This window comes from Crocodylus siamensis, chromosome 3 (genome assembly GCF_052110815.1).
Source record: "Crocodylus siamensis isolate JL-2025a chromosome 3, ASM5211081v1, whole genome shotgun sequence".
Classification (NCBI taxonomy): Eukaryota; Metazoa; Chordata; order Crocodylia; family Crocodylidae; genus Crocodylus; species Crocodylus siamensis.
In genome coordinates, this window is record NC_143397.1 from 99,264,244 (window position 1) to 99,290,787 (window position 26,544).

General features: G+C 41.7%; 1 protein-coding gene across 1 annotated transcript; it reads left to right on the plus strand.

The window, feature by feature from the left end:
* Positions 1-26,464, plus strand: UGCG (UDP-glucose ceramide glucosyltransferase). Its single transcript, XM_090038853.1, has 9 exons — positions 1-204; positions 14,389-14,530; positions 18,598-18,700; positions 19,370-19,471; positions 19,793-19,905; positions 22,569-22,747; positions 23,589-23,675; positions 24,171-24,360; positions 25,011-26,464. Exons 1-9 carry the CDS (start codon positions 107-109, stop codon positions 25,179-25,181), a joined length of 1,185 nt encoding a protein of 394 aa, XP_089894979.1. The 5' UTR covers positions 1-106; the 3' UTR covers positions 25,182-26,464.
* The last annotated feature ends 80 nt before the right edge of the window (positions 26,465-26,544 follow it).

A 26,544-nucleotide genomic window follows, 5' to 3' on the forward strand; every position in this document is an offset into this window, starting at 1 on the left:
TGTGACGGGGGGCGGGGCGGCGGCCGCAGTGTGAGAGCGGCGGCGGCGGCAGCGGCGGCCTGTGCGGAGCGCCCCCCCCCTCCCCCAGCCCGGCCCGGTCCCGGGGATGGCGGTGCTGGACCTGGCGCTGCAGGGACTCGCCCTCTTCGGCCTCGTGCTCTTCGTCGTGCTGTGGCTCATGCACTTCATGTCCATCGTCTACACGTAAGTGCCCCCCGCCATCGGGGTGCCCCTCGCCCGCGGGCCCGGCCGCGCCGTGCCGGTACCGGTGTCGGGCCCGAGTCGCCGCCTCTGCAGCTCCGTGCGGGGGGACCGCGTCGGGCGGTGCTGTGAGGCTGCCTCCTCGGCCCGAGCTCCGGCCCGCACCGCTGGCACTGACAAGGGGCCTGCGGGGGGCCGGGCCCGGGGCCGCTTGTATGGGCAGCTCGGCGGCCGGCCTTGTGCGTCTGCCACCTTGCTCCCGCTCCTCCCCATGCGGCGCTGGGGGATCTTAGTCCTGAGTGGGTGTGCGCATGTACAGGGCTGTGGTAGCTTAGCTCCTGACTAGGCTTGTAACCGTGCCCCCATGTCCCCCTCTCCCCCTATGTGGTGTTGTGGGATCTTAGTCCCTGACCAGGGGAGGGGGTGTGCCTCTGTGTGTGTGTGTGTGCATTTGTGTGGCTAACCATGGCCCCCTCGCCCCCTCCCCATGCGGCGCTGTGGGATCTTAGTCCCTGATTGGGGCTAGTGTAGCCATGCCCCCCTCTCCTCCCCACGCGGCACTGGGCTCTTAGTCCCCGAGTAGGGTTTCTAGGTGCTATAGTAATTAGAAATATCTTTTGCCTGTATACCAAGACTGTACCTTAAATGTCTTTACCCTGCAGTCTTACAGTTACAGCCAACTGGACAGGGTGCCATTGATTCAGTAAAGCACTGATCTGTGTGCTGGGAGTTAAACATGCACACATTACACATACTTAATAACATTGCTGGGCTGAGGACTCTTTTCCATAATGTCTTCAAGAATTGCCAGCATTCGTGTCATATCAGCAGTTCTGCAATAAGGGTTTATGATGTGTATTTGTGTGTGTTGGGTGCCCACAGGGATGAGATCCAACCTATCTGGAGAAGAATGCTTGTTCTAATGTACAGCCTTTGGTTAAGTTGAAGCTGGCTGTATTTTTCTCAAAAACTTGAGTGGTTTTATTGATTTAAACAGTCAGGTAATTGGTTCACAATGTGGTCCTGTACCTCTTGAAATTAAATAAACCAGCTGAGTTGATAAAATCTTAAGTAGTCACTACTGTTGTAACATGGCAAATGGCTATTTTTTTAAATAAAGCTATTTAATGTGTGCAGCTATAAAACCAATAATGGTTTTGTCCCATAAATATCTAGAGCCACTCATTAAATGGAGCCTTCATGAATAAAGGCTGCAGGGTTTGGACCCTAATAATTGGGCTGAATACTGCGTGTGTACAGTATCTTGACTGTATAGAGTAAAGCTAAGAGGGCTGAAGCATTTCAGTTGAGCCACTATGCATAGCTGTCTCCTGGGCTGGGGGTTGTGAATGAGACCCTTGTGTCTATATGGAGTCACTTTTTGAAGTGCAGGGGTCCACCTACTGATCCCGTAACAAGACTGGCACCTTTTAACATGGATATAGCTGCAAAGTCCAGCATGGAGAAAATAGGAAATGCATGAATTAAATTTGTATATGCAGTTTAAATGCTGTATTCTTGTGCATACCATGTCCTTGCATATACTGGGGTTTTTTCTTCCTCCCCCCATTTTATCTATACAGCTTCTGTTGCAAATGAGGCATGTGTGTGGTAATTGAAGTAGGCGATTGCTGGGAGGGAATGGCTACCCTTGTGGTTAAGGAAGTTGAAGGCTACCCTTGAGAATATGATTTTATCCCTGTCTCTGCCAAAGATGTTTTGTATGTTGCTGGGCAAATTGCTTAAACCAAATTTGTCCACAGTTGGTTCAATATGAGATATCACCAAAATACCCTTGCTTCTCACAATTGGCCATTTACTGTCTGCATACCTAACTTGAAGCTCCTGGAGGCTGAATTTGAAGTTTTGTGTGATTGGCACTTCTCTTCCTCAGTTAAGGTCAATGGGTGCTCTCATCTAAATGTCAAGTTATATTATATATCCTGAAAAATTAGACCCCAGTCTTCTCAAATTCAGCACCCAAAAAGTTTAACAGTTGAGACTTCTCATTTCTCCATGTGTAAAATGTGGCTTTATACTACCAGCTCACTTCATTGGGATGCAGAAATCCATGTATTGATTTTCTGGATTGATTAATCTATTTGGGGAAGTTGACATGGAAAGTAACAGCTGTGTTCAGTGCAGAGTTTGGATCTTGTGCAGTAGGTAGTCTGTGAGCCTCCATGCTGCTTGAGCATAAAAAAATATTACATAGCTATTGCGGTGGGGAGTGGTGGTGTAGCCGGTATAGTCCAGGAAATGCATGAGAGGCAAGGACTTTTTGGGGCAATATGTTCTGTTGGACCAGCTGCACGGTTGGGATAGTGTCATCTGTTCCCCACCTCCACCCTGGGCCTGGAGAAACTGCATTCAGAAAGCTTAAGTCTGTCTCACCTGTGCAGCTGCCTCCTTTTGAGCACTGCCCATTCTGTGGTTCTTTGGAAAAACTTGTATGTGGTCATATAACTATGGACTGTATGATAATGAATATAGTTTGGGCCCTTGGATCATAAGATTGTCCAGGCAATCTTAACTCTGGCCTTTCCTAGCTTTTTAGTATTTGGCTTTGCAATATTCATTTTCTTTTAATGTGACTTTAAAAAAAAAAAAAGTAACTTCCTTATTGTGTGTAGTTTTGAGATTTTGATCTGTTTCAGTTCAAATTTTAAAAAACAAAACAAAACGTGGTTTCCCTTCACTGCAGTGTGGTTCATCAGCAGGGATGTCATTTTTAGCTGCATAACATATTTCTCACCTGCATGAGTTAATGCTACCTGGTAGCAGTACAAAGCTATTTATTGTCTTTGTGGAACTGCCACTAGGTGGGGGATGGAGACATGCTTTGAAAACTGCTGGCACAGCTGTCTCCTAGACAGTAAAGGAATGCTGAGAGTTGGAATTAAGGACTTCAATTTCTGTTTCTTTAGAGAAGTGAACTTTAGTGGTTACAACCCTTTTCAGTTTTTGCCTGTTCCAGTCTTCTAAATTCATGCCTGTGTTTTCTTTCCCCTTATCGCACTCTGTCTTTGACCCCTCCTACCTCCTGACTGTTCTGCATGTCAGGCAGACTACCTCTTCCTTACCCACATTGCCTAGACCAGCACTTCTCAACCCATAGGCTGCAGCCCAAAAGTGGGTCACAAGAATATATGAAAAGGTTGCAACACACCCACCCCTGCCACACATGCAAGGCTGTGGGGCAGAAGCTGAGGCCTGGGGGCAGAGGGTCAGGCCTGGCCATCAATGTTTACAAATGGGTCCTGGTACCAAAAAGCTGAGAACCACTGGCCTAGACCGCGAAGAAAAGCATTGGAGGCACAAGAGGGAGCAAGTTTCTTATTCTTGGGTGTCTGGCAGCTGCTCACAGTAATTGTAGGTGAAGACCTGCAGAGTCTTGCAGCCCTGAGATGGAGTGTATCCTATTGTTTTGTGAGGGCAGCAAAAGATTGTCTCTTAGACTAGAGTGACAGCCTCCCTGTGCCAAATGCAGGTCCCTGCTTTGAAGCACTCAGGCACCTGAGCTTTGTGATGACATGGCAGAATTATTTTAACATGGAATAGTGTATCATTCCTTAAATTTGTTCTTGGGAACAGCTCAACCATTTTTAGCTGAAACTTTGCCAATGTTAAACCATTCAGGCTGAAATTTTCCATGCTGCCTTGGCCTGATGGTGTTTTTAGTTATAAGCAACCGAAAACAAAGTCTCTCATAAAGCAAAGTGTCAGGCAGCCTTAATTAGAAGTGTTGCCCCTGTTATTTTTTTTCTGTTCTTGAAAATGGGAATTAATTCAGGGAATCCTCAAGGTCTTTCAGGAATATTTTTCCTGTAGCACTTGCAAGTGAGAGGAAGGCAGGCAGGCTTTGCAAGCTAGTGTACCAGATCAGTCCTTCAGAGATCTGCACTGAGGTTTCAGCTTTTTCTAAAGCAGAGGTGTCCAACCTTTTTGAATGTGGGGCTGGATCATGAACTTTTTATCACCCAGTGGGCCGGCGAGCCATATTCAAAGAGGGCCGCATGTTGGACAAGCCTGTTCTAAAGCTTTTCCAGACAACTGTACAACTTGGGCAAGCTACTTGAATTTCCTGGGCCTCCCATGCTCACCTATAAAATAAGCAAAATACTTTACTTTTTATTCCATGAAAATATTTTGAAGATAAATTTGACAACATGCACACTACAACATTTTGGCCACAAAACTGGTGAGTGCAGTTGGTACATAGATAATCTAGAGGGAGGTAAAGAACACTTCTCTGAATATTAGGGCTGTGCAAAGCTTCAGGTGCCGATTCAGTTCAGAGGAGATTCGGCCTGATTCAGCGGCCAAATCAGGAGATCAGTGAAAAGATCCAAATTGATTTGAAGGTCTCCGAATCAATTTGGAGCGCTTCAGAGATTTGGGCAGTCCTGACTTGCTGCCGGAGGGAGCCAGACCTGGACTCCGTGTCAGTAAGTAGGGGGCAGGGATGGGCCTGGAGGAGGGGGGTGGGGACCATAGAGGGACACCTGCCAGGCCCCATCCCCTGCCTGTTCCCCAAGCCTCCCTGAGCACCCCTGACCCCTGCCTGCTGTCTGAGCCCCTCCCCCCCCATGGCTGCCCCAGCCAGCCCCAGCTCCTGTTTCTTTAAAAAAAAAAAAAAAAAGCCCCATGCTCACCAGCTGCTGCAGTGGCCTCGGGTTTTGCTGCAAGCCCCCAGAAGCACCCCCATGCAGTGCGGGGCAGTGGGTGGTAGCAGCCAGTGAATGCCAGGGTTTTTTTAAGAGCTGGGAGGCTGGGGCTGGGCAGGGCAGCCATTGACAGGGCTGGGAGAGTGGGCAGGAGATGGGGCCTGTTTGATTTGGAGATTCGACTGATTTGGCAGGAGCTGAATCTCTGAATTCAGCCAAATCAATTTGAGACAGTGATTCAAGTCATCGAATAGCATCACTGTCCCCTGAATCAGCTGAATCTGAAGCGAATACTAGCTGTTTCACGCAGGCCTACTGAATATGACATTTCTTTTAAAATGGATATCTTGCTCTTAGACTGATTATAAGGTGGTTGAGTGAGTTGTTTGTTTTACTGTATTGCTTAGGGGCTGGGACTGACCAGGAGCCCAATCTGGGTACTGTATATACATAGAACAAAGACAATCTCTGCCCCAAAGACCTACAACCGAAGTTTAGGTCAAAAGACAAAAGATTAATAGACAGTTGGCAGAGTATGAGGAGACAGTGTTGAGAGGCATGTTGAATAATATGTCGGTATATCACTGGCTTAACTATGTTCCAAAGGAGAGTTGTCTGCCCTCCTTCCTCCCCACAACCCTTTTGAGGAGGGATTTGGAGAGCAGTAAGAAAGTTGCTGTGTGGCTGTTTGTATAGTTCCCAAGTCTGAAGGCAAGGCAAAGGGGAGAAAAAACATAAAGATGACATTTATTTGGAAAGAGGCAAGGATTTCTTAGGGTAATATCTTTTACTGAACCAACTGCATAGCTGGGATAGAGCTAGACAAGCTTTTGAATGCAAGGCATTCTTCAACAGGTCTAGTTTTCAAATTTTGGAAAATGTAGTAGGTAAATGTGAGTGGCCTTACAGGTGAGTTGAAAGCTAAAGTCAACCTTTTCATACTGAATAGGATGGTAGATAGGCAGTAGATAGTAGTAGTAAATGGCCTTTAAAATGAAGACAAGTAGCACATGCTTGCTGTAATAGAGGAATAGAAGGAAGCATAAGTAGAGAAACTCAAGGTATTGCTATACGACAGGGGTGGGCAAAATGCAGCCCGCGGGCTGGATGTGGCCCGCCAGGCCATTCTATCTGGCCCATGGTGGTGCTAAAAAATTTAGAAAATGTAATATTTATCTGCCCTGGCTGCCTGTTATGCAGCCCTTGATGGCTTGCCAAAACTTAATAAGCAGCCCTTTGCCTGAAATAATTCCCTGCCCCTGCTCTAAGAGAATCAATTTTGCCTCGGGATTCTGAATGTGCACAAGGGGACAAGACTCCTCCTATCATCAAAACAAAAGGGATGCTGTGGTAATTGAGATTCAAAATGCTGAGACCCTGGCTAGTATTTAATTGTGTGAGTGGGTGAGAGATGGTATCATAAAGATCTTGCACAGAAAGAATTGATAAGATTTAGACATGTAGATATGAAAACCTAAAGAAAAATCTTAGTTGATAATGATATTGTAGGCCTGAATGATAGGCAGGGTGGTGGTGGGTCAACAGGAACTGACAGAAGATGTGGGAGCCAAGCTGAGCTTGAGCCTGAGGGTTAGACCTCCACAAGAAGATGTCAGAGGCAGCTAGTTTAATTTGTGTAGAATGAGATGGGGCAAAGTAGATGTAGATCTGGTGAGTCTTCTGCTTTGAAATAGTAATTGAATTTGAATTTTGTGGATGAGGTGGAGAGAAGCAGGAGAAAAGGAGGAGACTAAGGGGAGAGACTAGAAGAACCATGCCAGAAATGTTGTTTGGGATGTGGAGGACCATAAGTCCCACTGAAGGAATGACTAGAAAGGCAGGAAATGAACTGAATTCTTATTTGACTGAGCTACAGAGTCAAGAAAGGACAAGATTTTGGAAACTTAATTCCATCATCAACTCAGTCAGCTTTGATACAACTGTCATTGCTCATACTGAAATTTGGCTAGAAAGAGGTCAGGAGAGACTGAGTCCCTTTGCAGACTGCAAGGCACAAATTTGTACTGAAGGGGTGGTAACTGAGAAGTAACAGTAGAGGAAGCATTCAAGGAAGCACAAGAGTGGTTTTTCAAGATGAGAGAGGCTAGAGCTGTGATGAGATCTAGAGATAGGATCATGTCATGGGCAAACTGAGGGGTTACAGTAGAGCAGACAAACTGCCTGGCAGGGCAGAAGCAGAGAAGTGTAGGCTGCATGAAGAGAAGGCAAGTTACAGGGACGAGCATAGGTGCTGACTTTGGCTTTTGCTTTTGACTTTGGGTGCTTGCAGACACAAAAAACTCCCCAAAAACCCAGCACTTTAAACTTGGCATGTTTCTGCACAGAGCCCCATACGTGCCAAGAAGGGGCAGCACATTATTTTAACTGGCTCTTCAGCCTCTGTAAAGAACAGGTGCATTAGTGGGGCTTTTTTGAAGTGGCTTTAGCTAAAAGTGCCTTAAAGCCCTGGTGATGAGCCTGATCTTTACAGATGCTGTAGAGCAAGTACTGTGCTGCTGCTGCTTCCAGTAAAGTTTGGGGGGGGGGGGCAGTTAATGTCTGCGAGCAAAATGACTGTGGCTTATGGGTGCTGAGCACTCGCTAATTTTTTTTGGTGGGTGTTTGAGTGCTGGGGTATCCACAGAGTTGGCACTTTTGGAGAAGAGAGAGGATATGTTTGTTTTGTCAGCTACCTCTTGCAAGACAGTGGCAAGATATTGTGTATAGGAAAGTAGGATGGGGGAATTTCAGGGTTTAAAGCAGGGGTGGGCAAAATATGACCCCTGGGCCAGATCAAGCCTGCCAAAGGATTCTGTCCAGCCTGTAGTGGGTCCCCTGGCCCCACTGGCGCAGGTGCAGGGGGAAGCCCAAGTTGTGGCATGTGTGGCTGGTTTCCTGCTGCCCCTGGGCACGTGGCAGGGTGGGGGTGGTGCAGTAGTCAGACTCCACTTCCCAGCAGCCCCTCCCACGGTGGCTCCTATTGTCTGCCACCACTAGTGTCTCCGCTGCTGCTGGACCCAGCTGTGCCTGGGCACCCCAGCCTGTCTGCCCTGCACCCACCACTGGGGATGCTGAATGGAGCAGGTGGTGGGTGCAGGGTGGATACCCTTGGGCTCACAACATTCCTAAGGTGGCCCTCCAGCCAGAAGAATTGCCCACCCCTGCTTTCAAGAATGCATCAACCATTGTCTTTGGTATGTTAATTGCAGCCATAGGATTTGATTTAAGCAGAAGCAGTAAAATTATTTAGCTAGGAAGATGGCAGAACTCAAAGAAGGGAAAAGGACTATGTAGTGGATTGAGCTAGCATCATCATGCTATTTCAGCCAAAGATGCTCTGACATCAGGGATCTAGCCTGGCTTGCTGGTTTGCTAGGCTACAGGGAAATATAAATGTCCAACAACTTTCCAGCAGGCCAAATTGCTATTGAATTTTCCCTTCTGATAAAACCTACCATAGTGCAGCTGAATGGCTATATTTGTCTACAGTGTTATCTATTATTTGTATTGCAGTCTATTTTAGGCCACTTTTGCCTTAGCTAAATTTCATCTTTAGATGCACCACAAGTGAAAATCAGCCTTCAGTTTTCATGAGGTTCATCTGCCTCTTTGTCAAGGTACAGTGTATGGGAGAGTGTAGTAAGGAAATAGATATATTTTTGTAGGAATCCCACCTTAAAATGAGATGGAAGTAACAAATAGCTAAGGAATGCCGCACTGTTCTGCTTCTTTCACCTGTTAAATTCAACTATGCAGTTATGGTGTGATGTTATGTATATTGCCCTTCATTTTCCAATATACACCTCTAGAGCATGTTATACTCGCTTATGTTATTTTGCTTATGATGCCAAGAGTCCGCTAGAGAAGACCCTGAACCTTTTTTGTCTCATTCCATACCTTAAAGAATTGTATATTTAAAATGTTCTTCAGCTGTTTCCTGTCCTTCTGTTTGAAATGCAGCTGCTTGTTGACTTTTAGGGGAACAGCTTTTGTTTGGTGGAGGAAATATGTAGTTGCTGTCAAGGGAAGGAATGCCTCTTTAGTTTCACTTTAAATGTGGCTTTTAAAGTGTCTGTAATTTGGTTTGGTTTTGGAACACAGCAAAACAGCTTCAGTATGTTAGAATCAGATGTTGAAATATCAGTGATTCTCAACAAGGGTGCCATGGTACCTTGGGATGCAGGGTGGATAAAAATCAATGATTTAATATAAAAAATCATTTTTATTTAATCATATTTTTGTTAAGATGCTTTTAAAAACCTATATAAAGATAGCTTTAATATAAGATACGTTAAAGCTCAAAGTTACCATCATGGAATAGGGATTATAACTTCTAATTATATACTCTTTGAGACAATATATTCATGTAATTTTTTTAGAAAAGTTTTTTTTATAAATAGGTCACAATAGGCCCTGGATTATATTAGGGGCCCTTTCCAGAGGCTCCTTTATAGATTAGTAAAGATTAAAGAAAACCACTCTACCCAATGGGATGCAGTGCTCAGTCTAGAAGATCCCATTAAGCATCTCTGCGATGTTTAGTTTCAGTTCTCAGACTGGATTTTGGGTCCAGAGATAACATCCTTAGCAGTATATAGAGATGAGAGGGATAAAAGACCTGATTACCCCACCCATCTTTGGAAGGAAAATCAGGATATAAATGAAAAAGTTGCAAAACTCTAAAGCTCTTGGTTCAGAAAGGATACCTTTTTCTTAGACCAAATCACAAAGATATTTTTTTTTTGCGATCTCTTTAGTTGGTCTAATAAAAGGTATCCTCTCTGAACCACGAGTTTTAGAGCTTGGCATTTCTTTTTGTTTCAAACCAACGTGGCTACCAAATACATCCCTAAATGAAAATGTTGGCATTCTAAAAATGTGGGTTGGGACATCAAGTGGTGGTGGATTTAAGTAGTGCCTAAGGGGTTTGCAACCGAAACTGTCCCTTTGTTGGCTCTTGTCTACTGACTCAAAGCAAAATGAATTCACCCAGTTTTACTACCTGCATTGAGGAAATTCACAAATGAGAGTGCCACTTCTGAAACATCTCTACTTATCTTATCTTTTCAACTACAAGGAAATAAGACTTTAAGCTGCAATGAACTTGTTTGTTTGTTAAAGGGGATGAAGCCATGGAAATGATTCATAATCTTTCAGATTGTACTGCTGAAAGAATACTTTCAGGGTATCAGCCAATTGCCTGAAAGCATACAGAACTGTGCATCTGTGCTGGAGGCAGATTTCTTCCATTGTACGTAGGTGGGTCATCAGAGCCACTGGATTTGGCCCATCCCCTGAAAAGGTTGCCAATTGCTTTACACGCATTCTGGTGTGATGAGACCTCTGTTGTAAACCAGACTAATTTTTGGGGGGGGGGTTTATTTTTTATTATTATCATTATTATTATCATTGCTATTATTATTATTGTTATTATTATTATTTTAATCTCCACACTGCACTTCCTGAAAAGTGTATTTAATGAGGGAAATAATGGCAATACTAGAGCTGGCAGTACTAGAGCTTCTACAGGATCTAATGCTGGTTCAGCTCAGTATGTAGATACAAGTATGTTTGCTTCTTTTGCATCTCTGTATTATTATATTCTTACCTGAGGTGGAAGGGGAAGAGGAGGGTGATGGAAAGACATGGATACCACTAATTCTTTTACCATTCCCAAAAATAGGTTCACTACTTCAGATTGTTTTGAACACCAAGCATATTTTGCAGTGAAAAAAATCTCAAAGAAATTGGATTCGATTAAATCAAATCTACCCTGCAGTCACTTAGGCTAGGGACAGACATTAAAAAAGCTACAGCCTGAATTGATTCAATCTTTTCAGGTTAGTTTAACCTGCCTAGATTGAATTAATTTGTAAGTGAATAGACCCTTCACTCTTGACTCAGGAAATGCAGGCACACACCTGCAGTGGCTGAGGCCAGAAGCCAGGGGCACTAGAGTGAGTCTTCTGCTGCAGGGAAGCTGTGCTGGGCAAAGCATGGCCAGCCCCAGCAGTAGCCCCAAGTAAACTGGCCTTGGAGGGGGTTTAATTCCACCCTCCCTGTCCCACTGGCATGGCCCTGAGCCAGGGTCTGCCTGGCTGTCTCCGCTTTCTGCTGAAGGTCAGACACCAGTTGGCATGGCCCCTGAGGCAAAGGAGCCAGGAAGGGGGTTTATTCCCCCCACTGCCCCCGGAGAACTCCAGCCAGAGTCTGCCAGCCCTGAGCATCATCTCCGCCAATCGCTCCCTGCATGGGGTGAGCAGTGGAATAAGCCCTTTCCCTGCCCTCTCTGCCAGATGCTGGAGGGAGGGGGGAAATAACCTCCATCCGCTTAAGAGGCCCATGCCAGCCAGCCTCTGGCTGCGCTCCTGCTTCTGCCACTGGAGCAGAGATGGGGGAGGGACTCTGATGGGGGAAGCAGCCTCTGTCGTGGTTTCCTGGGAGTGCAAGTCTCTTCCTGGTGGCACAGAAGCAGACGAGGGGGTGGGGCAGAGAGAGGCTGCACTGTGGGTGGAGATGGGAGCAGGGAGGGTAGAGCTGTCACAGACAGCGTGGTGGGCTATGGCCACCCCTGTGAGCCCTGGTGCTGCTGCTTGCCCCACGCAGTCTGCGGCAGCTCTGCCCACCCCGTTCCTGCCCGCAGTGCAGCCTACCTGCTGGGAAAAGGCTTGCACTCCTGGAAAACCATGATGGGCTGCTGCCCATCAAGATCCCTGCCTGCTCACTACTTCAGCGGTTGGGGTGGGGGCACAGCCAGAGGCTGGCTATTATGGCCCCCGTCTGTGACGGGGGAAAGGAAGGGAGCTACTTCCCCTTTCCCTCCAGCATATAGTGAAGAGGGCAGGAAAAGAGCTTATTCTGCTGCTTACCCCACACAGGGAGCAATCATCAGAGGCAGAGGGCAGGGCTGGCAGACCCTGCCTGCGGTCCTAACGGGGCAGCAGGGGGAATAAATCCCTTTCCTGCCCCCTTTGCATCGGGGGGTATGCCAGCTGGGGTCTGACCATGCTCCCACCTCTGCAGCAGCAACGGGGGAGTGCCAGGTAGACCTAGACTTAGGTCTGTGCTGGTGGGACAGAGAGGGGGGAATTAAACCCCCTCCATACTGCTGTGGCTGCCACATCCCAACCCCTCCCCCTCTGGAGCAGCAAGCGGAGAAATGCCTGGCAGGTCTGTACTGGTGCGACAGGGGAGGAGGGCAGGAATAAACCTCTTCCCTGTCCCCTTCACCTTAGGGGGCCAGTGTCTGGTCACATCCTTCTCCTACTCACCCATGCTCTGCTTAGGGAGCAGAGGGGTGGGGCCATCCCTGCTCCACTGGAGCAGAGAGTACAGCCCTGCCTGGTGCTGCAGAGCATGCTGGGATGTTAGGGGACTCTGATTTAACTTAAAACCAGGAAGGAGTCTGGGACAAAAGCCTGATGCTACATTCAACCAGGTTTATCTCAAACTGGTTTCAGCCATTTTGAAACTGGTTTATGTGCACTAAGCTTCTGTTCTGTTACAGGTTTAAACCAGTTTCTGCTCACTTAAACTGGTTTATGTGTAACTTCTGTCCCTAGCCTTAGGGCAAAGAAGTGTCATCACCAAATTCCTGTTTAGCTACATTTTTATACTAATGTAAATCACAAACCCCACCATCATCATTTACTCTGACAAAAATCAGTTAGTCATAACACTGATTTCTTATCTCTTCCCAAACTGGCAGAACAAACATGGGAAGTCATGTACTCATCCCAAGTCCCAGTTTTCACATCTGTAAAATGGGAGTAATATCTCTGGTTTTAAAGAATCACTTTGAGCTGTTTGTAACTGCTTTATATGTATTAGCACTGTCCTCTTTTCTAGCACTGTTCTCTTTTCACTTTTTAATTCTGAATCTGAATCTTTCTTTTATGTCACTTTTTCTTTTCTTTTTTTTTTCCTTGCATACATCTTCAAGTCAAGATAGTCCATTCTTATGATGCTTCTTCCTTTTTGTATTTGCATGTAGCCATAGAAAAAATATGCTTGTTAAGGTCACAAAGTAGAACTGAACTGCCCTCTTCCCTTTTAACTGTTATTGCAAACAGCTGTAAAGAGGTTCAAAAAAACCCAAGTAGACACAAAATTAGATTTGTATGTCCTCTCTCTCTCTCTTTTTTGAGTAAAAGGCTACGGCTGTTTGATTCTTGGCAAGTAGCCAGAGCAGCACTCAATAGTCCTCAAATTGCATGTCTTTATCTTTTCTTCTTTCCTGTAGCTGTTCCATAAGTAGCTGTGTATCTTGAGTCACAAAAAGGAAAAGCTTGCTTGCTTGTGTGTATGTGTGTGATACTCCTTACCTTGCCCTTAAGTGTTTATTTAGAAACTTGGTAAAGAAAGCTAACTAAGGTCTAGGAACTTCATGGCTCACAGAAAATCTTCTAGTTTAAAATACCACTCTTCTACCAAAGTCTTTGTACTTTAATTCTGTCACGTCTCTGTAGGTGTTAGACTGGTGGCTTAAGTGTCTGAAATGAACAGATGTTACCTGGATGTAATGCTAAGGGAATTCTTCCTTGTGATGGGAGTGATTTAGATCAGGTTGAAAAGAGCAAAAAAATATCTCTTGGGTATCTTTAAAGGTTGCTTTTGCAGAGCTGCTTCTTGAAGTGTTCAAAATACTTTTCAGTTTGCAATTTTAAGAGGGTTGCCTAAAGTATAAGAAAGCGCTCAGATTGTTTTTAATATGATACTGGTCATTGATTCATACTCCTTCTCTGTAATCCCAGTAAGGTGCAGCTACCAGCCATATGGGGAACACATTCTCCTGAATCACTGTTGGATTTGGCAGCTTCTAGGCATGAGAGAGAAGCCTTTCAGCACTCTAATTGTAAAACAGTCAGCTATGTGGCATATTATAAATTTTATATTTTTCTTTTTTCTTCCCCTGATCAAGAAAAGAATAATTACAAATTGAATCCTTCAAGAATGAAGTAAAAATTAAATCTTAATTATAAGCAGAAATTATACTTCATCTTTCACTAGTAGTTTCCTTTAAAGAACAATGATAGTACTGGAGGAAAGGTTGAAAATACTGTCAAGCACATATGCCATAAGGTGTTCCTAGAATTGTCTTGTTCATTTATGTCACTTCTTTTTATAACTTCACTGACTAGATCTACCGTCAAACATTCAAAATAAACAGAAAAACTATTTAAATGCTAATGTGGGCTTTTAGGAAGTCTTAGTATTCATTTTTTGCTTGTCCAGACTGGTAGTGCTGAGGGAATATTAAAGCAAACTAGATTAACTGATATTGAAGTTAAAGGCTTTTCTAGTTTTACTAGAACACGACAAGCCAAATATCTTTTTGAACATGGTAACTATTTCTAAATATCCCTTCTCTTTTACAAGCAGCATAATTAAAACACTTTACCATTTTTGTTCAAACTTTAGTTAACCTTAACTTGGTATGTTTGACTACTTAATTCTTAGATGACATTTGGAGACATCCTCATTTTCTCTACTACATGGAATAAGCAATTGTTTTTTGCAGGCGTCTCCACCTCAACAAGAAAGCAACAGATAAACAGCCGTATAGCAAGCTTCCTGGTGTCTCCCTTCTAAAGCCATTAAAAGGCGTGGATCCAAACCTGATCAACAACTTAGAAACCTTCTTTGAGCTGGATTACCCAAAAGTATGTACCAGGTTTATAATTCCTTAAGTAGAATTGGTAGGCTCTGTTACATCTGCTAGAATGGTCAGGGCGTATTATAACTTTTTTACACTGATTTCACCGTTCTGCCAGAACATCTTACAACTTTTTATCTAGTGCTTCAAATAATGATGTATAACTCTTATTTAAACTTGTTCTTAAGGTAATTTTGATTTTTAGATTCTTAATCTCATATAGTCTATAGGACATAGTATAATGAAAGCTTTGCAAGAAACAAGGTAATTTTAAATAATGTTGTTTGAAAAGTCCTTCATCCAAATGAATACAGTTCTTTTTGATGTCTGCTGAGCAACAAGGTACAGTTATTGGTGTGGCTGTTCCTGCATGCAAGCCCAAAGTTCTCTTAGTTTAGATGGGTTGTGCGGTACTTGCACTGGGGATATTAGTGAATGATTAATAGTTTTAGTTCATTATTGGTTAGAAAATATTACTTAATGAATGTAGTCACTTCTGTAAGTGAGGATTACTAGATTTGTTACCATCCACGTCAGTGTGCGCCAGCCACTGTGTAAATGAATAAGACTGTCCTTAGGGAAGGAATTTATGACCTAGAGGTGGAAAGCTGTAAGCAGTCAGCTGCTTGGGCCCCAGCCTTGGGCATGTCATTTACTATCAAAAAGAATGATGGCTTTTTTCTAAAGTTTTCAACCTTTACTCTTCACCCCAAAACACGAGGGCAGCTTTAAGCACTTGTTCATAGCTGTAATACATGCTGAGCATTTTGGGAGTTTGTTGTGTGCTCTAATTTAGTTAGCTCCTGCCTGATTATGCACCTATTTAAAAACAAAAAAGAAGAAAAAATAATTTCTAATTTATTGCAGAAATGCTGCCTAACCCTAAAATATTCAGTTTGGGAGTGATGCTAAGAAGCACAAAGGCAAATGTGATTATTCTAGTGCTTCACGGTGCCTATATATGAGCCAGGAGGCTGTTCTGATGCACTAGAATTACAGAACATTGGAGCAGACTAGACTAATTGAATCTGCTGGAGTGTAGTCATTACTGCGCTCCACCAGCCTCTGTGTCTCAGATCAGCCTCCCTGTGCTTCAAAATGGCGGCACTTTAACTAAAGCTTATTCGAGCTTTAGATAAAGCGTCCCTGCTGCCATTTTGAAGCATGGGGTTACTGATACACAAGAAGCTCCAGGTGCTTTAATTAGTGGCTCTCAGAGCTGCTCTAAATAAAGAGTGCCCGCCCCCCCCCCCCCAACTCCAGGAGTGCATGTAAAAATGCTCTTAGAGCCTAATCTAGAGACAGTGCAATATTTAATAGGCAAGCTTAACACACACAAAAATTCACTAAGCAAATCATGTTCGGTTTTTTATAGCTTAGTGTAAGCAAAGTACATCTAGGCTGCTTGCCTAGATGTACTTTGCACATGGTAGCTTGCATTAATATCAGGCAGTGCAAAAGGGTCTTGGTTATCTACCCTTTAAAACTTAGTTGAGAGAAGGCCTCCATGTTGGGACCTTGTGTTTGAAATTTTCCCTTACCGAGAGAATCTTTTGCTTGAGATTTGAATAAAGCTAAAGTGTTGTGCTGGAACTTACATTTTTTTTTAGATCTAAGACTTGCGTTGGTATCTGTTAAACGAAGGACGGGACTAATTATAAGACCAAGTGAGATTCATATGCACAAAATAAATGTAAAAGATCCTGGCACAAAGCAAAGTGTGGAGAAATACCTTCAGATGATCAGAATGACAATATTTTAACTTCCATTTCAGGAATGATACCATACCTTGAAAATGGGGACAACTTTGTTTTCTTCACTTAGGGTGCCTACGCATCACCGTACACCGACATTGCTACAGCACCATGCTTTAGTACTTCCTTACTGTGACGTGTGTGCGGCACACAGATTTTGCAGCTGCATCACTGTAGTGGTGTACTAGGCCGGGGGAATGCACCACTACGGCAACGTAGATGGTGATCATGTGTAGATCTTCACGATTTCTGTGTTGCTATAGGGCTATGTGTAGACATGCCCTTAGACTACCTAATTTTAAGTCTTATCTCCTGGAAGGATGGGGTGAGGGGAGGAGTGAGTGTTCCAAAAAGCCTTTACCTGGATTCCTTGTACTGAAATTAAGCGTCTAAGTTGTTGCAGTCCTAATGCATGTAAAAGCTCCTAGGTATAAAAGCATTATCCTCCTTTTGGAGAATTCTGGTACACCTAGTACAGCGCACACAGCAAGTCAAGTAGCACCTGTACTGGAACACATACTGAGCCCTTTCTGCCCTTTTACTGCTACTGGACTTGATTCCCGTTTGCATTAACACCCTCTTGTAAATGCAGTGGCAAAGCAAAGAGCTCTCTAGTCATCTTTGATGCCCCTCTACATTGCTGTTGCATGTAAAGGACTTGCAGACATCAGGAGAGCTAAATCTTACTGTATTTTCTGTAGCTGACTCCTTGGGTAACTTGGAAGTGTAGTAGGATCTGCGCTGAGCTCTTAATTCCGAACTGAAAGTCGTCCTGTTGAATCCTTAATAAAAAACAGCTGGCCGCCCAAATTCATTTAGCCAAGGGGCAGTGGTGATAAAATAGCAAAACCTTATCATGTCTTAACAGACTAGCACTCCTTCTTTGTCAGGCTTAATTTCCTTGGAGTCTCTGTGCTGTCACAGTCCTGCCGGCATAACAGGGTGATCTTATTTTAACATGTATGTAGATTCCTCAAGGCCAGGACTGCTTTCTCTATCATACGAAGTGAGCAGGGGAGCAGACACCTAACTTTTATTTTTTGCCAAATCACCTTTAAGTCTCTTTCTGGGCCAGAGGCTGGAGATCATAGCTGTCAATTCCTATGATCGTCCTTGTTCTTTTTCTCATTCTTTGTACCTGTTTCAATTTCTTGACCGTGGATGACCAGAATGATGCACAGTATTCCAGAACAGGTCTCGGCAGGGCCTCTGTGTCATTATTTTGCTTCTGGTGGAAATGCTTCTGATGTAGCCTCTTTCACAGCTGCATCAGACTGGTGACCTAAGTATTCTGTGATAGAGTAGCACACAGAAATCTCCCTCTTCCTCCTCATTTGTTTCCAGCTGACGAGCTCTAGTTAAAGATTTTGTCATTGCATTTTGAACAAGCGTAGGCCACTTGCATGCATACTGGATAACTGCATCATTTCCTTAACACAATACCAGTCCAGATTATGTTGCCTTTGCTTGCACTGCAGCCAACATCAGTTATCTGCCCACTGTAAATGCAGAAATTGCTAAACGCAGGCATCTTTCAGCTACGCTGTTGACTTTGTAACTAATTGTACTCCATGTAACTGTATTAGAATTAGTGAATGGAAGCTACTGTCATGAAACTGACTAGCAGGTGTCATTTTCAAGGCCTATAGTAGCAGCTCATTGGCATCTCCCCTTACTTTGAAGACTTAATGGTAGCCTGGAAAATGACTATTAGAAGCCTTGAAAATGAGGAAAGGTGGTTTGCATTTGATGTTGCTAATACCCCAGCTCCTACAAGGCGGTGTACTTACCATGCTTTGTTCACATTCAGTTCCAGTAAATGTATACTTTGGGGAAATGCATAGCCTTTTCTCGCTCCAAGGATATGCACTTCATTGAATTTCATCCCATATTTGTTGGCCAGATCAGTCTGTGTGACACTGATCCTGTGAAACATCTGTAGTTTTACTCCATCACTATTCAAGTTCCCCATACTGCTAGTCTTTCCCCAAAGAGAGCAAGAAGGGGACACATGCTATTGTGACACAAACTCTTTTCCTCATGAATAAAAACAATCCTGTTTGCTAATACAGGAAAATGCTAGTATCTTACTAATACAGAAAAGTTGTTTCAGGTGAAGGCTCTTTTGGAAGTACTTCTTATCTAGCAAGAACAAAGTATTCCATACTTATGATAGTGCACTTGTACTTTTTCCTCCAAATAAAATCCTTTTAATTCTATACCATTGCTTCAAGGTTTTTTTTTAGCTGACAGATCGTAAATACTTCCGTATTAAGACAAGTTACACACCAAGTTGTGTTAATTTTTCCTCCCTCTCTAGTATGAAGTGCTGCTTTGTGTACAAGATCATGATGATCCAGCTATTGACGTGTGTAAGAAGCTTCTTGGTAAATACCCAAATGTCGATGCCAGATTGTTCATAGGTAAGTAATGCAACTGCATGGCAGGATGCTCGTCTTTTGCAAAAGAGTTAGGAAGCCCCTAGGATTTAAGTCCTTCTAAATTGAGTAGCCTCTTTAATCTGCAGGTAATGATTTTGGACCATGGGACAATTGATGGCTGGGAGGGAAGACATAAGTTTGCAGCATATACATGACATCAGTTCGAAAATAAACTTCAGGAAAAATATCTCTGCAACTGAATATTTGCCACACTTTTTATTCCTGACTCGCTGCTCACAGTGCTAATATAATGCAGCTGAGTTGCACAAGTATTAGGGCTGCCAATAGCTGTGCTATAATGAGCATAAATGATTTGCCTTTCAGAATATGCTCTAAGTAAGTGGTCAAGCTGTCTTTGACTACACCGAGTGCTTAAATCGATAAATAATTTTAATTGTCTGAGGATTGTTCCTGCAATACAAAGTTTAATAAAAGAAACACTTATTTGGGAGTGCTGCAGCACTTGTTAGAGCAAGAATACATCTCATTTAATGTAGGATTTTTATGTTTCCTTTTCTGGCTAGGATGAGCTGAAGAGACTTTCAGAAGTGAGAACTAGACATTTATCTGTCATATCCAGTACACTTACTTATGTGTAAAATTAGTGTTGGGTTTTGGACACCTGTATAACTTGCTTATCTTTATTTCAAGGTGGCAAAAAGGTTGGCATCAACCCAAAGATCAACAATTTAATGCCAGGGTATGAAGTTGCCAAGTATGATCTCATCTGGATTTGTGATAGTGGAATCAGAGGTGGGTGTGCAGTGTGGTCATTTGCATGTTTATGTGCATTATGGTTTAATTCCAAATGCTGCAGTCCTCTAGTCTAAAATATGTAAATCCTCATAAGTTGCTGTAAATATTGTCCTGTTACTTTTCATTGGCAAACTTAACATTTTACAGTCTGTTCAATGGTGACATTTTTGGGTAATGAACTTCAACAAAAATAATTTTTGTTTTTATGGTTCTTCTGACAGAAGAGGTTCAAGTATATTTAGTGACTTTCTGTTTTAACAATGAACAAATGATTTCATAGATTAATTCTGAAATATTAATAAACTATTTATTTTTTAGTAACACCAGATACGTTAACTGATATGGCCAATCAAATGACTGAAAAAGTAGGCCTGGTCCATGGGCTGCCTTATGTGGCTGACAGACAAGGGTTTGCTGCCACTCTAGAACAGGTTAGTACAGATTTCTTTTTTATTGTGTTTTATTAATAAAATAATCCTTTTTTGATGAGCTTCAAAATAATGTTAACTCTTTAAGAAGACAAAACACTTCTCACTTTCAGCTATAATCAGAACCCAAAATTAGGTGCATCTTTAACCTATGTTTACAAGGAGGCACATAGCCTTTTGTCTGGTGATTTTAAGACGGTACACATCCTTTATTTTATTTGTAGCTGTAAATGATAAAAAAATCATGATCTGAACAGGAAGTTTCTTAGATTAAGGCAAGAATAATGGTGATACAGGAGATGAGACTAGACCCATCATAAGGCCTTGCTCAGCTATCCTTATGTTGATCCTAGTGACTTAAGACTAAAGCATTTTATCTTGCTGTCGGTTAAAAACGAGGGGTTAGGAGGCCACAAAAATTCATAACTCTCAGCAGTTTAGTTAGTGGGGCTTCCTGTGTAGTTTTAAGGTGTAGGGAAGGTTCTGAAGCAACCCTGACCCCTGGTATCATAGACCTTTTGTGATGACTCTTCTGCTTAACTGCAATGATAACCACTAGTCTTTTCATGAGATATTTGGACTATGTATTGCAGAATCTCTTTCTTTTAGATGGCTCTGTCTCTGATGGCCTCTGTGAAGGGGCTTTTAATTGCAACAGGCTTGTGAAAATCTCTAGGCCCTGCTTTTCCTTCAGAAGGACACTGGGTACTGGGTGAAAGACATGGTGTCAGGGGCCTACTACCCTTCTGCTGAACTCCAGCAAGCCAGGGAGGAGACTAGCTTGATTTTTGGCAAGTGTTTTGTGAGCCATTTTTAATTTTACTGTATTGTTAAATATTTACTCTGCATAAACTGGAAACAGAAATGTATTCTTTACCTCTTCTATAAAACTGTTCCTAGGTTAAAAATATATATTTTTACAATAAGGATAAGATAAAAAATATATATATATATATATTTTTGACAATAAGGAAATGATGACTTCACCAATGAGGAGAACTAGTTTAGTGTCTTGCTCTGGCTCTGTTTTTGGTGATATTCATGACACTTTTGAGCACTTCAGTAGAGCATGTGTATGCAGAAATGCATACAGAACTTTCTTTGAGATGAGTTTAGTCCTCTTGTTTACAGCTTATTTCCAAACTGAACTCTGGAATTTGAATATACAAAACTTAAGAATTCTAAAGTGAAGTTTCTAATTAAAAATGAAAACAAAACTTACTATTTACTTTCTCCATTCACACTCACCTGCACATGTGTAGATTAAAGGAAATGTCCGTGTACTGTCCTGAATCCTTTTTTTCTGAGATGGATACTCCTATGACTTGGTCCATCTCCCACAATATGTACCGTCAGGTATACCTAACTGTACTTGACTGGTTAATACTCTGTTGTTGGTCCAAATAAAGTAAAATTGTGCACCCTACACTTCTCTCTTTGGTGTCTGCATAAGTTTCACATTAAAGTGATCCTGCTAATTAAAACAGTCATCCTGCTAATTGTCTTTTCTCAGGCTTTCAAGCTTTTTAAGAATTTCTGATCACCAGGCTTTTTTTAGTGCAGATTTCAGCTTTAATACTAATAACACACCTTTTTTGGATATTTCCCTAACTTTGTTTTTGACTTTGATGCAGTTGATTTGATGGAGATCAAATATTTCTGTCAAATCCTGATCCATTTTTACATCCTAACTGGTGTGATCCCTGAGTCAACACAACAAACATGGGTCTGTAGAACTTCAGATACATAAGCAGTTTGTAAGCCGTTATAAATTCTGTAGTCAGTATTGTCAGCATCTTTGCACATCAAAGATGGTATGTACCAGAAGCGTTAAGTGATAGGGCTCATGACGGTTAAGTTTTGATTTTTTACCCACTTCCTTTTGTGTCCCATTATACTGATAACGAAACTTCTTAAATAAGATCCTCCATCTGTAACTTTATGACAAATAGCAGCAATAAATTCCCCCCTCCTCCCCTCCCTTTCTGTTCTTCATGAAGTCTGTACTAACATTTTGGTTACAACACATGAATAAAGGAAATCTGTAGCTTCCAGGGAGGTTCTGTTTTCTTTTTAAGAGTTCACTGGGCTTGTTTATGATTTCTAGTTTTGTACTAAGGCTAATAAATTGGAGAATTTCAGAAAGATCAGTGTGCTGTGTTGCATCTTTTTTTTTTAAATCAAAGTCCACTGAGTTTTTTGGGTTTGTTTAACTGTGTACTTGTAAATATGTAATAAAACTGAATAAAGTTGGAATAAAGGAAAGGAAAGTAGTAAAAATACAAAAGTAGACTTTTTATGTCTTTAATGTAAACCTCAGTGTTCCTAAGGCATGAAACAAATGGAAGTAGTTAAAAACTTTCTTTTTTTTTAAATTAAGCGTGAAAGTGGATATAAGGATTTTTTTCATCAAAGGAACACTGTTTTGTAACAGGCAAGCAGAAGGGATTCAAAACAAGTAACAGTATAGTATAACATCTTTTATTGCTTGAAAAACCTTTTGCAGATATCTTCTGATAAGTTGATCACCTCTAACTGGCCTTTTCCTCAGCTTGTTAGAAATAAATCCTAAGAGAGCAATCCATATGTGAATTAGAAACAGACTTTGGTTAAAATTATAACAGTAGAACATTTAAAATACCAGTTTTTACTACCTTTTTCTGTAGGTTTATTTTGGAACTTCACATCCAAGATCATATATTTCTGCCAACGTAACTGGCTTCAAATGTGTAACAGGAATGTCTTGTTTGATGAGAAAGGATGTCTTAGACCAGGCTGGAGGACTTATAGCTTTTGCGCAGTACATTGCTGAAGATTATTTTATGGCCAAGGCAATAGCTGACCGGTAAGGTGGAATTTTCCTGGAGTCCTTTAAGTTTGCAGTATGTTCTAGATGTTTATAAACATCTATTTGTCTACTGACCTAAGCATTTGATTTGCAGTATGTTTGCTGTGCATCTTTGAAGCAATGGTAGGTGTTCCTATTCACTGCATGAGAAGTGGTAGAAGCATGTGCTATGTGATCTAAGCCTTCCAGCCCTGTTCGTGAAACAGCCTCTGAATGAATGTGCAAGGTTATCCTCCTACAGCAGTTGAGGATATCTGACTGTTTAAACTTTCAGATTATTTGGTACCATGAAATTTGCATCCGGGTAGCCTTGTAATCTTCTCAGTCCTCCCTCATCCCCTTCTCCTGTGGTTTGCCATGTTCATGTTTCAATCCAGACTGCAAGCTCTTTGGGGCAAGGTGTCTGTCTCTCTTTGTACGGTCACTCTCTACCAATGAAATCTTGAGCCTGGAGTCTGTAGGCACAATCACAGTACAATAACTGAGAGAGATATGCCCACTATTATTCTATCTGCTGCCCTGTATGAATCAGTCCTCTGAGAAGTAATTACATCAGTATATCAATTTTACAAGTATGTAAAGACCCAAGTACTCTGAGAACACTGAACAAATCCTGCTGTTGACTTTTCACATTTTCTGAAGTAATAATATGAGTGAGTTCCATTCTTCAATTTAATGTGCTTTTGGAAAGTTGCTTTTATGCAGCATGAAATTTTAACCATTTTATTCTAATAGCACATCTGTTAAGAATAATAATACACATTGCTTTTAAACAGTTGCACTGGATTTATTCACTGTATCTGTAAGTAACCTCCAACTAATGTGAATTCACTTTCAGAGGTTGGAAATTTGCAATGGCCACACAAGTTGCAATGCAAAACTCCGGTTCGTATTCCATTTCTCAGTTTCAGTCCAGGATGATCAGGTAAAGATTATTAACTGTATCATAACTTTCTTCTCTCTCTGTTCTGTCCTATTTCATGACTCCAGTCTAGATGCCTCCCAGTTATGAGGCATCATGCACCTCTCAGTTAATCACGTGTCCTAATGGTCCAGTACAATGTAAATGGATGCAGTTTTCATGCTAGAGTTCTTTGTAAAAGCAAGGGAGAATTGAAGATTGAGGAGCTTTTAACAGAGCAGATACTTATGATAAGCAAACAGTCCTGGTTTTGGCAACACAATAATGGTTTTAATAAAGATTTTGGATCTTCTGCTCAATTGCAACATATGTATTAATTGTGTGAATATTTCCTTTTGAAGTATCTAGTAAGCAAAGGATTAGATGAATTTTCTCTTGCAAAGAAGGTTAGGGTATAAGGCTTCTTGGGATAGAGAGGAGGAAGCTTAAGGCATTAGGTATTTGCATAAGAATGTACAGTTTGACTCCCTTTAAAAATTAACTTTTTGTTAACTTTAGATGGGCCAAGCTACGAATTAACATGCTGCCTGCTACAATTATTTGTGAGCCAATCTCTGAATGCTTTGTTGCCAGTTTAATTATTGGATGGGCAGCTCATCACATCTTCAAATGGGATATAATGGTATTTTTCATGTGTCACTGTTTGGCGTGGTTTATATTTGACTACGTTCAACTAAGAGGTGTCCAGGTATGTAGCTTTGAGCAGGGGAGCATGTTACCTTGCTGGTTTCTTGGCTACTGAAATTATAATGGCTTCTCAATGCTTTTGAGATCTTAATTGACTGGGAATTTTTAAATAAATTAAAGAAACCTGTTTGCCACCCATCACACCTGACATCTTATACCTTGCTAGACATCATTCTGTGGTCCTGTTGTTTGACATAGCCTCCAGAGTAGGAGGTGACAAGTTAACTTTACAAATTGTTGCACTTCTTAAGAGTGGGAATTGTACAGAAATATGTTTCCTTCTGATCTAAAAGCAGCAGCAGTGGTACCTTTTGGATGCTACTTTCATTTAACTTGTATTTTAAATGCCCAACTCAGAGTGAAGTTTAATAACAGAAACTAACTTTGTTGGGTTATTTGCATCAGGCACAATCATTCTGCTGCTGCTGAAATGATGCTGCATAAAAGCATTTGCTAAACTGGTTGTTATGAAAGTTGACCAGATACAGAATGTGGCAACATGGGGAATTTATTTAGAGGGGAATACCTTATGAGTTAGTCTTAATTCATAAGAGATGGTATCCTTGATAGTGTGCAATGTTTACACATGATGTATTTACTTTAGTAGTTGGAATAATCCATTAAATGAGTGTATGTTTGTGTAATTCCTAGGGTGGTGCTCTGTGTTTTTCGAAACTTGATTATGCAGTAGCTTGGTTCATCAGAGAATCCATGACTATATACATTTTCCTATCTGCGTTGTGGGACCCTACTATTAGCTGGAGGACAGGACGCTACAGGTTACGCTGTGGAGGCACTGCAGAGGAAATCCTTGATGTATAGCCACAGTTTTGACTGTATTTTGAAAAGGCAGAAAAAAAGGAGAAGTATTATAAATTATGTTTATATAAAGGCTTTTAAAAAATTTACCTTCAATAGTTTTATTACTTGTACGTTTTGGTATCTGTTCTTTAATTTATTGTTGCATGGCACTTGCATCTGTGAAAAATCCATCTGTAGTCTTGGCCAAATGGTACCTTGTTTTTTGTACCTTGTACAGAAGGAAATTGAGAGAATTGGTCCCAGGATCCATTTTCTTTCTGAATGCTCTGCAGTAAACTCTAAAGACAGTATCCTCATGTATAGGAAAAGCTTCTTGCTGTATGGTATGCTAGCCTAGTAGAATGGATAAAACAGTCTATGTCCATTTGGATTGTACCAGCCTGGAAGGCAGTAACAGCACTGCAGAAGTACAACTGACTTCTGCAATGTCCGAAGGACTGAGCTAGTAGTGGGACACAAAGAAAGAAGCTCTTAGATGCTTTCTGCCTACCTCTTATAGTTGCTGCAGAGCGAATATAAACTAATAGGTAACTAGGCCTTGCAAAAACAAAGCTGGAGTCTTGTATTTATATGTAAATATTTAAACTATTTTTGTCTCTCTGCAATGAACCAAAAGTGGACTGAGTTTGATGGGGCAGGTTGGAGGGAATTATTGGTTAGCCATGTGTGAGGGCATCTTTTGGCCAACTCTAACTGGTTCTGTTTTGAACCATTGTTAATCACTGTGCTGTAATTAGCCTAGCTAGACCCCTTCACCATTCCCATCCTTTTTAGGGGTGTTTTTGTTTCTCTGTGAGTGTTTTGATAGGTGTAGGGGGGTGGGGGGAGGATTGCATTTCAGAAACATTTCACACACAAGCTATTTTCTTACACAATGTCTTATTATTAATAACAGAATGTAATTTCATGATGCAGGTATTTAATATCTTTTTTTAAGTGAGCATATATACCTATACTAGTCATGAATAAATATTAAATTGCAGTAGATATTGAGTGTATAAAAAGGCAGGGTGAGTTTGCTGTTACTGATTTAAATTCTAATCTTAATTTAACTATCAAACTAAGTCTACTCCTGGCTTTTTGCCTTCTACTGTTAGTCTAGTCTTTAAATTGGATTTTTGTATTCCAGTGATACGACTAAAAAGACTAGATTATAACCAGGTTGTAAATGCATGCTGTATTCTTTCCGTCTCAGCTCCTGTCAGCTTGCTTTCCAACCCCACTGTGAGATTGTTCTTAACTTTGTGGTGAACTGGACTTGTTTTTTTTCCTTTTTGTTTAAACTAAACAATTTTTAAAGGTTTAAAATGGACACAAAGCAAATTTGGAGGGGAACATTGCATAAGCCTTTTGTTTTCATAAT